At 42.5% G+C, this 12,445-nt stretch overlaps 1 protein-coding gene across 1 annotated transcript in view; it reads left to right on the top strand.

The window, feature by feature from the left end:
• The first annotated feature begins 1,028 nt into the window (after window positions 1-1,028).
• Window positions 1,029-12,445, top strand: part of LOC136867102 (uncharacterized) — a 422,324-nt gene continuing 410,907 nt past the window's right edge. The window contains exon 1 of the mRNA XM_067144205.2: window positions 1,029-1,285. Within this exon, the coding sequence (XP_067000306.1) occupies window positions 1,052-1,285 (234 nt within the window). The 5' untranslated portion in view covers window positions 1,029-1,051. The remainder of the gene's footprint in view (window positions 1,286-12,445) is intronic.

Genomic DNA, 12,445 nt, shown 5'->3' with positions numbered 1-12,445 from the left:
TTCCCATTTCTAAGCCCTTTCCTATCCCACCGTCGCCGTAAGACCTATCTAAAACAAATTTCAAAACAAAAATAACAACAATAACAACGACTTGCGACCGTCCAACGGGCCCTTAACTGAGTCCTGGCACCGCTTCCACTTACTAGTGCCAGGCTTCCTACTTTCGTCTATCCTATCTTATCTCCCTTGGACAACTCTTGTTCTTTTCCGACTCTCACGGCCTAGATAATTTTCATGTTTACGCCCTTCGTAGCCCTTGCCTTTCTTTTGCCGATACTTCATTTTTCGAAGTGCCGGACCTCTTCCATTTTCCCTACGATTAGTGTTAATGGAGTATGGTTGCCCATTTGTACTTACTCGTAAAACAGTAATCATCACCACCACATTTTGGCTTTCTAGATTAGGGCTGCTATTTCAACCGTCAGATAGTTCTTTAATTGTAATTGCATCGGCTGAGTGAATATCAATTTCAGATCCAGCTGTAAGTCCCTGATGTAGTCGGGAATCGAACCCGGAGCCTTCGGATGAGACGCAGACACTGGGCCAGTGTTACCATTTTTTTGCTAAGGGCTTTACGTCGCACTGACACAGATAGGTCGTATGGCGACGATAGGATAGGAAAGGCCTAGGAGTTGGAAGGAAGCGGCCGTGGCCTTAATTAAGGCACAGCCCCAGCATTTGCCTGGTGTGAAAATGGGAAACCACGGAAAACCATCTTCGGGGCTGCCGATAGTGGGATTCGAACCTACTATCTCCCGGATGCAAGCTCACAGCCACGCGCCTCTACGCGCACGGCCAACTCGCCCGGTAGTGTTACCATTTAAAATACATGTTTATTGCAGGAACATACACATATTATGTATATTTTTGTATTCAGAAAAGCTTACTCTATTCAAAGAAGAATTCGAATTTTTGATGCCTTTTGACGTCCAGATCCCCTTAAGCCCGAACGCTCGGCCGCTAGCGGCGCTGTATAGTGCCGGTAGTGGGGCGGCCTGGGCCTAGCTGTGCGCTGGCAGTCAGTGAAGTACGCGCGCGAGGCGAGGGCAGCATGAAGCTGCTGGTGTCCTGTGTGCTAGCAGCCGCGATCGGAGTGGCATTCGGCAGTGGCGACCACCTGTATGACCGCTTCATCTTGGATGGCCGAGAGGACGACTACTTGCTCCTGGAGAACGACGCGCCTGTCCAGGACAGCGCCGATGACGATGAGCCGAGACCTATTTACATCGGCAGGGACGACCAGTATGAGGATGAGGAAGAAGATGAATATGACCGAGTACAAGAGGTAGGCCAATATTTGACCCCTCTCGCGGATTCTTGGTTGTTTTAACCTGGCCCCCATGTTTCAGAATATAACCTCTGAAAATAATCTAAAATAGGTCAACATGACGTTAATGTTTTTCGAAAGTACTTTTCCTATAGACATACTCATTTTCCAAATAAACTGGGGATGTAATAGCTGAGCGGTATAGCCGCTGACTTCTCAATAAAGCGCGTGGTAACTTTTGAAATATTAAGTCATATATCTGTGGTATAAATTCCACTGTAATCACATCACCAACGTTACCGTAAAACTATAAGTTTACTTGCCAAATAAATACCTAACATTTGAGTATGAATATCACCCGTGTAAGACCGAAAAATTCTAAATAACAATAAATCATTTATTATTTATATTTATTATTATTAATCATTATTATTATTATTATTATTATTATTATTATTATTATTATTATTATTATTATCATCATATATATTATTTCAGTAGTATAGATCCCTTTTGACCGAGCTCAATAGCTACAGTCGTTAAGTACGGCCAGTATCCAGTAATCGGGAGATAGTGGATTCGAGCCCCACCGTCGGCAGCTCTGAAGATGGTTTTCCGTGGTTTCCCATTTTTACACCAGGCAAATGCCGGGGCTATTCCTTAATTAAGGCCACAGCCGCTTCATTCCACTTCCTAGGCCTTTCCTATTCCATCGTCGCCATAAGACCTATCTGTGTCGATGCGACGTAAAGAAAATAGAAAAAAAATTGTTTTGCTATGGGCTTTACGTCGCACCGACACAGATAGGTCTTATGGCGACGATGGGATAGGAAAGGCCTACGAGTTGGAAGGAAGCGGCCGTGACCTTAATTAAGGTACAGCCCCAGCATTTGCCTGGTGTGAAAATGGTAAACCACGGAAAACCATTTTCAGGGCTGCCGATAGTGGGTTTCGAACCTACTATCTCCCGGATGCAAGCTCACAGCCGCGCGCCTCTACGCTCACGGCCAACTCGCCCGGTAAAATAGAAAACAAGAGATCCCTTTTGCGGCACTCACAAGTAACCGATCGTGACAAATGAGCATTCAAAAGAAAGAGAATATACATTAGCAGTGACGAATTGATTTCTCATTCCATAAATATCGATAATTTATTTAACAAATGAGTTTAAAAACTTCTACGAAGTGTGCGATTTGCAAAAACTGTTGCTGTAGGAAATTACGCGCCATCATTGTTGTCCACTTCACATTTTGGCCGCTGAGACGCCTCTTATATGTCATAATATGCTGTAATTATCAGTTAAGAAAAGAATGATAGCAAAACCGAAAATTACTTCCGGAACATCCGTCAGTATAATGATGCACTTGGATTTGCTTCCGTTCAAGTGGATACCATGAATGTTAAAATTCAAAGATTACATTAAGTGGTAAGTAAGGCTGTCCAATGTTGTACTGATTTATGTATTCCTTAGTTCACCAGTAGTTCACCAGGGGGCTACTGCACCACATAATTTATGAACATGCGAGATTTCTCGCACGGGTCCCCTAGTAATTCTTATTGTTATTATTATTATTATTATTATTATTATTATTATTATTATTATTATTATTATTATTATTATTATTATTATTATTATTACCTGCTCAACGTCGCACTAACACATCGAAGGTTTTCGGTGACGGAGGGGTGGAAAAGGGTTACTGGCCGTGGCCTTAATTAAGGTACAGCCCCAGGATTTGTCCGGTGTGAAAATGGGAAACCACGGAAAATCATCTTCAGAGCTGACGACGGTGGGATTCGAACCCATTATTTCCCGAATGCAAGCTCGCAGCTGTGCGACCCTAACCGCATGGCCAACTGGCTCATATACATTTTTAGGAGCAGTTGTTGACGATCTAATATTCTCCAATGTCGAGTAGTTGCTAGAATAAATACTACTACTACTACTACTACTACTACTACTAATAATAATAATAATAATAATAATAATAGGTGCGGAGTTGCTCCGATGCTAGAGAACTACTGGTCTTCTGAGTCCAAGTTGGTGAGTTCGATCCCAGTTCGGTCCGGTGGTATTTGAAGGTGCCGCCAGCCTCGTTGCGGTACAATTTACCAGCACGCAGAAGAACTCCGCAGGACAAAATTCCAGCTCCTCGGGTGTCTCTGAAAACCAGAAATGTAGTTTGTCGCACGTGAAGCCAAAACATTATATAGGTAAACTAGCTGATGTAGGCTACCCGTGCTTCGCTACGGAATTCTACATTGTATACAGAATTCTAGGTACACGTTCTGAGCAAGATTATATTAAACTGAATCGCTCTTAACGTTACCCTAGAAACGTGACGGGGAAGTCACCAAACGTCTTTTTTCGTATGAAGACTGAGTTAAGGAATTTTCATTGGAATCGTAGGCCCGCTTGTTTACCATCAGTCACAATCAGGTTGGGGAGTTTTCATTATAATGGCAGACACTCACTCTCCATCTGCTTTTTTACAACCTCAAATAGACTGTCTTAATGGTTTCCCAAGTGAAATGAACGTAGGTCATTACAATGAACGTCGGTAGGAATGACGCGACTAAAAGCAATATGAAATACTCGATCAAATGAAAAACTACGCATTTTCTCAATTTTAACGAACAGTACTACGCTGTCGATCAAACCGTCCAAAGTTCCATAGCTGGAATGACCAAGCCGCAGAGAGCCGTGATCCGCGAACATTCTTTGACTTTTTCGGGGTGGGGGTGGGGGCGTCGAGTAGTGGAGAGTCCGAGGGCAAATCTATACCCTTTTCACTAATCTGTTTCTTAGGAGTACCCGCTGAGTCGCAAAATCTCATTTCACTACACTGGCGGCGGAAACATCTATCTGACTTGGAGGCGTTTTTTCCCTTCAAGCCAGAGGGGAAAACCCCTATTCACTGCTAATTTGGAATAAAATGAATACAAAATTTAATAAAAGTGAAGAGAAAGACGCTTTTCTTAAGAAACGGCTCTTTTCAGGGTTGATTTTTGAATTATTTGGTGAATTGTGGTGCTATAATTTGGAATAGGCCTAAATTGTAATTCTAGACCAGGTCATATTACTATTACTAAGTGAGCCGCTGCCAAATGTCCACACCGCTCATTCAAAACAGCGCGTCAGAGTAGGGATCGAATAGCTGGAATACTATGATGAACCAGAGGGTTACGCACCAGCAGTATCAGACAATGTATGGACCAGAGGGATGGCATGCTAAAGAAAACAGTTTTCTAACTCCCCAGCTATTTCCCGCTAATATTCAGTCAGGCTGCTATACTCGGTACGCAACAGTAATCCCATCTATCGGAGTTGAGGGCATCATAAGAGGCAAAGAACATCACAACAAACAATGGTAAATGTAATGTTATTGTTGATCAATGTTATGCGCTTTCGATATTACAGGCCTTCACATTTAGTTTTCTTCCGACTCTGAAATACTACTCTTATCATAGTCGGTACGGTAAAACTGATTAAAACATAAATGATCGGAAATTGTACTCTCTATAACTTTTGTTAAGTAGTACTTTTCTATAAGACCAATAACATAAGTATTTAAAAATTAAATTTTAGGCGCCTACCCCTAAACTACCATTTCATCCAGGGTTAGTAAAATTGTTTATAGCTTAGACTATAGTTTCTTCTCTATATACAGATTTTCATTAAATTCTGTTCACCCATTTTCTCGTGGCTCGGCGTTGATGTGGACTTCGCAACAAAAATCGAATTTCATGAATATCTGTGTTATCATAGCCGGTACGGTAAAAATGTATAAGGCATAAATGATCGAAAATGTAATTCTATGTAACTTCACTTATGTAGTATTTATCGATAGGACCACTAATAATATAAATATTTGAGTATTGAATTTTAGGCTTTCCCCTAAACTACCATTTCACTCAGCGTGAATAAAATAGCCTAGATTGTAGTGGCTCATCCCGCGACTTTATATATCGATTTTCATGAAATTCTCTTCAGCTGTTTTCTCGTGATGCGTGTACATACATACATACATACAGACAGGCAGACAGACATTACGGAAAAGTAAAAAGTGCATTTCCTTGTTGCTGTGGACATGGCCGATACAGAAATACTATTATTTTCAAATTCTGAGCAATGTACAGACAAAACTCTTATTTTATATAATAATAATAATAATAATAATAATAATAATAATAATAATAATAATAATAATAATAATAATAATAATAATAATAATAATAATGGGCACTTGCCGTCCTTTTAACTGCAATTATTCTGAAGATGTACGAAGGTACTAGAATGTTCCTCTTAATGAAGATTTGAGCAAAGAAAGAAAAAAAAAAAGAACGTGAATGTAATATTATAAAAGTGTCTTTAACATCGCTTTTACTATTGTCGGTCTTCAGAGAATTTCTTAAGTTCTTTGTAAATCTACTGCCATGGGTCACTCGCATTTAAGTAGTCACTTAGCAGCATACTCAGCCAGCCATTATGAATTCTTATGATGAGTTCTGGTAAATGCAAGATCTGTTACATTGTGCGTATTGTCACGAATCGGAGGTAGAAAGTTTAAACAAACTACTATAAACTGTGCCAAATGGGAAGTTATTTCCAATGCAGTCGTTCTTAAGAAGTAAAAATATTTTGGGCTGACTCATGCGTCCAGTGGATGGGATAACGCGACAACGCAACCAGCCACTTGGTTGGACAATTCTGAGTAGCATGTCAAGTCAAAAAGCTTCCCATTTGACACAGATTACAGGGCCCGTCCATAGTGGCGTAGTAGGTTAGTCATTGGCGTGTTCCCCAGGATATCATATGTGATCTACAGTATACTGAGTCGGAGGCATTTGGAGGTGTTAAAACTGTGACAACTGCAGTTTTTTTTTTGACTTCCGGCACGATAAACAACAACTCGAGAAAAAATTCTTCGCTTCTTACAATTAAAAAAGTAAGTTTGTATTACGTTTTGAGGCGGTTGTGAGGTGGTGTTTATTAATTTTAGGGAAGGCGCAACTGCAGTCGGTAACTACCCCCTACGTGCCTGTTGATACCTTGATCATCGCCAAGAGAAGTAAAGTTTTACATGAAATACAAAACATAGGGTCGTTAATTTTGATTTCAAAAATCACACATACACATTGATCGGAATTCAAACCCTGGTGATCTTTATGAGAAGTCACATGAAATGCCACACACCTATCACTACCGAGCTCGATAGCTGCAGTCGCTTAAGTGCGGCCAGTATCCAGTATTCGGGAGATAGTAGGTTCGAATCACACTGTCGGCAGCCCTGAAAATGGTTTTCTGTGGTTTCCCATTTTCACACCAGGCAAATGCTGGGGCTGTACCTTAATTAAGGCCACGGCCGCTTCCTTCCCACTCCTAGCCCTTTCCTGTCCCATCGTCGCCATAAGACCTATCTGTGTCGGTGCGACGTAAAGCAACTAGCAAAAAAGAAAAAAACACCTATCACTCCCCTTTCTTAAAATCTATGTCGATTGAAGGTACGCTAAACAAATTATTAATATTACAGTATTATTAAGCGACCTGGACCTCGAGAAATACCATACGACTGAACCGGAATCGAAACCACCACCCTGGGCTCTGAAACTCAGTGCTTAGCCACTAAGTTCGGCACCGTTGCTGATGATTGCAAGGGGATGGTGTCCGAACCGTAACTCTACTCCGGTCGTACTGTGTGGCCCACTCGCTCGGTAACTAAAGAAGTATCTTGCAATATTGAAATCAAGAAACGTGCTAAATATAACCGTCCTGAGCCATGATACAAACGCTACCAGAATCCTCTCACTTTTCGCTTGACTATACCACTAAACTGGCAGTTTCTATGCCGAAGTTGTACAGTCCATCACTCTGCGCACAAAATTTTGTTTGGAAGCCAAGCTTGGTTCGGCCCAACATTTCTCCATGCCTTCCATCCCGAGGTCATATTAAAATGTCTTACGGACCAAGAAATTAAGCAATGCTGATTTTTACATATATACCGTATGTGTACATAAAACACTTATGCATTGCACATTTACAGAATATTGTTCTAAGAAACCATCTAATGCATGGGCTCTTAACATTTTTTAGTATCATGGGCCCTTTTGAAAATCAGTGGAACCTATGGATCCCTTCCCTATAAAAATAAACATCAATACAACTTTGCAGCTTTATTTAGAGCAAACATTGCTTCATACAATGTATGACATACACAATGTATGAATAAACTATTTTAACCCGAAATTATTTCAGTCTTTATCATGCAAAATTTAATGGCTGCTCCGTAGAAACGCAATCAAGTGCGAACTGCAAAAAACAAAACAAATAAAATGCAGTCCCTAATTCAGCATTACATTTCATTTCACAGATAACGCCGTCGTTATTTGTCATGAATATAATTAATGAAATGAAATTGTAAAATCAAAGTCATCAACGTACAGGCCATTGAAGGCCCTTGGAGGGGTGGAAGGTAAGGGCTTCCACTATCCGTAACCTCGGCACTTGGTGCGGTAGAGTGGTTAGCTCTACGCCCGGCCGCCTTTGCCCCCAGGAATTAACCTGGTACTCATTTTTAGTGTAGGCTGAGTGAACCTCAGGGCCATGTACACCTCCGGAAGTGGAAATCTCAATTCTTAAATTTTACGACTTCCTGATGGGGTTCGAACCCACGTCTTTCCGGGTGTACCGAGCACGCCTTTACCGCCTCGACCAGGCAGCCCCTAAATTGTAAAATGACCTCCGACAAAGCAACACGCGTGCCGTCTCTGACATACAATCAAATTCGTCCCTTTTTTGCGGCAAACATCCCACGTTGCCAGATTCATTTTTCATGCATTTCATAATAATAATAATAATAATAATAATAATAATAATGATAATAATAATAATAATAATGGATTTACGTCCCACTAACTACTTTTACAGTTTTCGGAGACGCCGAGGTGCCGGAATTTAGTCCCGCAGGAGTTCTTTTAAGTGCCAGTAAATCTACCGACACGACGTTGACGCATTTGAGCACCTTCAAATACCACCGGACCGAGCCAGGATCGAACCTGCCATTTTGGAGTCAGAAGGCCAGCGCCTCAACCGTCTGAGACTCTCAGTCCGGTTTTCATGCATTTATAAACAGCGCTCAGCCTGTTACGCATAAGTCTACTAAAAATTTGCAGTAAAAACAGGCACAAATGGTTTGCTGTCTAACTGGGATGGTTCATAATAAATAGTCACTATGCATTGCTAAAATTAAAATTTCTCAGCCAAGCTGAGTGGCTCAGACAGCTGAGGTGCTGGCTTTCTGGCTGCAACTTGGCAGGTTCGATCCTGGCTCAGTCCGGTGGTATTTGCATGTGCTCAAATACGTCAGCCGCGTGTCTGTAGATTTACTGGCACGTAACAGAACTCCCGCGGGATTAAATTCCGGCATCTCGGTGTCTCCGCAAGCCGTAAAAGTAGTTAGTGGGACGTAAAGCCATTATTATTATTATTATTATTATTATTATTATTATTATTATTTGCTAGTGGCTTTACGTCGCACCGACACAGATAGGTCTTATGGCGACGATGGGATAGGAAAGGCCTAGGAGTTGGAAGGAAGCGGCCGTGGCTTTAATTAAACCACGGAAACCACCTTCAGGGCTGCCGACAGTGAGATTCGAACCCACTATCTCCCGGATGTAAGCTCACAGTCACGCGCCCCTAACCGCACGGCCAACTCGCCCGGTATATTATTATTATTATTATTATTATTATTATTATTATTATTATTATTATTATTATTTACAATTTTTCAGCGATAGGCACTAATCTTCTGCGGTACACGTTCGAAGTATGGACAATATAAAATGCTACTGCTCATTTTTGTTTGACTTTCACGGATCGCACTGAAACCCATCCATGGACCCCCAAGAGATCCGTGGATCCCAGTTTATCAACACCTGGACTAATTCATTAATCTTCTTCTTCTTAATCTGTTTACCCTCCAGGGTTGGTTTTTACCTCGGTCTCAGCGAGGGATCCCACCTCTAGCGCCTCAAGGGCAGTATCCTGGAGCGTGAGACATTGGGTTGGGGGATACAACTGGGAAGAATGGCCAATACCTCGACCAGGCGGCGTCACCTGCTATGCTGAACAGGGGCCTTGCGGGGGTATGGGAAGATCGAAAGGGATAGACAAGGAAGAGGGAAGGAAGCGCCGTGACCTTAAGTTAGGTACAATCCCGGCATTTGCCTGGAGGAGAAGTGGAAAACTACGGAAAACCACTTTGAGGATGACTGAGGTGGGAATCGAAGCCACCTCTACTCGTTTGACCTCCCGCGGCTGAGTGGACCCCGTTCCAGCCCTCGTACCACTTCTCAAATTTCGTGGCAGAGCCGCGAATCGAACCCGCGCCTCGGAAGGTGGCGGCTAATCACACTAACCACTACAGCACAGAGGCGGACAATTCATTAATCAACTTTGTAAATTAAAAATATAACAATCAAATGATTCATGAAATTGAATTAAAATTTGCAACAAACAAAGCTCTCTCTCTTACAGGCCATAGAGGCCATTATGGTAATGGATCTAAAAGCTTCCACTGAGAAAAAAACAGCTCTATTGTTCTTATTTCTATTGTAGGGCCGGGCCGAGTTGCTCAGACGGTTGAACGCTAACCGTCGTGGTTTCCATTCTGGCTCAGTCCGATTGTAGCCTATATGAAGGTGCTAAAGCACAGTACACAATGTTCATGCAGCATACAATTCTGGCACCTCGGCGTCTCCGAAAACTGTAAAAGATTAGTTAGTGGGACGTAAAAGCTATATATTATTTGTTGTAGGCTAAATGGAAGTAAGAAATGTCGGTTCTAAATTTCTCGACTTTCTGCTAGATGAACTAAGCTCGCCTGTAACCACCTCGCGTAGATAGATTAATTTATTAGTCAGTACACTTCACTTTTTTTTGTAGTAGTAGTAGCTTAACCGGACCAACTCAGATATGTTTCGGCGATGATGGGGTGGAGCTGGGAAGCAAGCAACCATAGCCTTAATTAAGCTACAGCACCAGTCGTGAAAATAATACACCACGAAAAGCCACCGATAATGTGGTTCGAACACACCATCTGTGCAAGCTTACAGCTACCGCGAAGCCAACTCGCTCGGTGCGTTTCTGTTGTGTGTTTGCTGAATATTGACGAGTTTTGTTGATATGTTGTCACTGTTGCTGCTTCAAATAAGACTCATCGCAATCCCGTCTACTTATGCGTGTAATGACTGATAGCCTATGCCGATGTGCTTTCTGTATTGGTGTGTGTAATTAACTGAGACTAAGATTAGTCTGTAGGTCCACGCACGTAGCTACCAAGAAATGGGGAAACAATGGGACACTGCGTCCAAAGAGAGAAATATTTTTGTTCGAACGCACCGAACTACATGCGAATTGTTATGAAACTTCAATTAAGGTCGCCGAAAACGGCTGGAGCGTTCCTTTCCGTGTAACATTGCGCATTTGATCAAACGAGTTTGTGTTTGTCACATTATCGTATGACGTTTGTTCGCTGCGTTGAAAATGGTACGTACAGTCATGTGGTTGTTGCCAAATGTCCTCGATGTTACGCTGCATTGTGCGTCGAACACTTCATTGAAAAGGGTCCGCTTTATTTCGATTATGTATGCATGTATGCAGGTATGTATAGTCCGCGCACCTTTTAGCGATATTACTTTGTACGGGGGTGAGGAGTAAGGAGGGAGCTCTCCCGGTTCCGGTTATACTGCCAACTGAATAGAAATGAAATCTGAATTGAATCGATAATATGATCGATCGATATGAATTTTCTAAGCATTTATTATCCTACGCCAACAACTGTGTCACATGCATTATTTAACATTATATGACATTACTCGATGCGAACCTTGTTCCTAGCATAGTTTGGCTTTGCTGTGTAAACGACAACAGTACTAGTACGTAAAGTGTTGGCCAGATGTCGCACAGCGATGCATAGGCGATTCATAGTTTATGTTTCAAAGGTTGCCAATACGAATCTCGAAGATAACCGAGGTCGACCGATTCAGCACTAGGGTGTGCATGTATCACATATTGTATGTATTTCCACTCCTTGTCCCGTTTCTCTGTGGGGTCGGGCATTAAGTGAGATGGATCTTCGGAACGACATTTACGTCATCAGCCTCATCATAGGAGTTGAAAATCTGCTTTCCAGTCATTGAGCGGGTCAGGGATGTAATGAATGAAGCAGATATAGGCTATTAGTACGATGGGGTCGCCACTGCCAAAGTGATTTATTAATGACTGATACATGCTATGAAGTGATAATGGAGAGTGTTGCTGGAATGAAAGGTGACAGGGAAAACCGGAGTACCCGGAGAAAAACCTACCCCGCCTCCGCTTTGACTAGCACAAATCTCACATGGAGTGACCGGGATTTGAACCACGGTAGCCAGCGGTGAAAGGCCGACGCGCTGCCCTCTGAGCCACTGAGGCTTCCATCAGAGGAGTTAATCGGACGAAATTAATAACGTGATATATGATAGTAGGAAGGAATAGGGTGAAACCCAGAGCCGGCACATAGCCTACTCCTGTCGTATAGCACCAAGGGGTCTGGTTAAGGCTTTACGTCCCCATCCTACGGACGAATTACCGTCAGCAGCAGCATCATATTCCCCCACTCTACACTCCTTGTGAGCACTGGAGAGAGGTTTGGAATTGAATCTACGCTTTTGGCACGCAAAGTAGTTATAAATTGTATACCACCACCTCTCCCACCCTGCCGGCCAACATTCTAACGGTGATTTTTTCACCAACGGGGCTCGAACCGGCTAACCACGGTGTCAGTATAGACTTGACGCCTTAACGATCATCGCCACCAGGCGGGCTCATCTTAATTTTGATATTTACTAATAATAATAATAATAATAATAATAATAAACACCGAGCTCGATAGCTGCAGTCGCTTAAGTGCGGCCAGTATCCAGTAATCGGGAGATAGTGGGTTCGAGCCCCGCTGTCGGCAGCCCTGAAGATGGTTTTCCGTGGTTTCCCATTTTCACACCAGGCAAATGCCGGGGCTGTTCCTTAATTAAGGCCACGGCCGCTTCCTTCCACTTCCTAGGCCTTTCCTATCCCATCGTCGCCATAAGACCTATCTGTGTCGGTGCGACGTAAAGCAAATAGAAAAATAAAAT

The sequence above is a fragment of the Anabrus simplex genome, chromosome 3, assembly GCF_040414725.1.
Source record: "Anabrus simplex isolate iqAnaSimp1 chromosome 3, ASM4041472v1, whole genome shotgun sequence".
NCBI classification, from domain to species: domain Eukaryota; kingdom Metazoa; phylum Arthropoda; class Insecta; order Orthoptera; family Tettigoniidae; genus Anabrus; species Anabrus simplex.
Note: the sequence above shows the minus strand (reverse complement) of the source record. Positions and strands in the feature narration are given on the sequence as shown.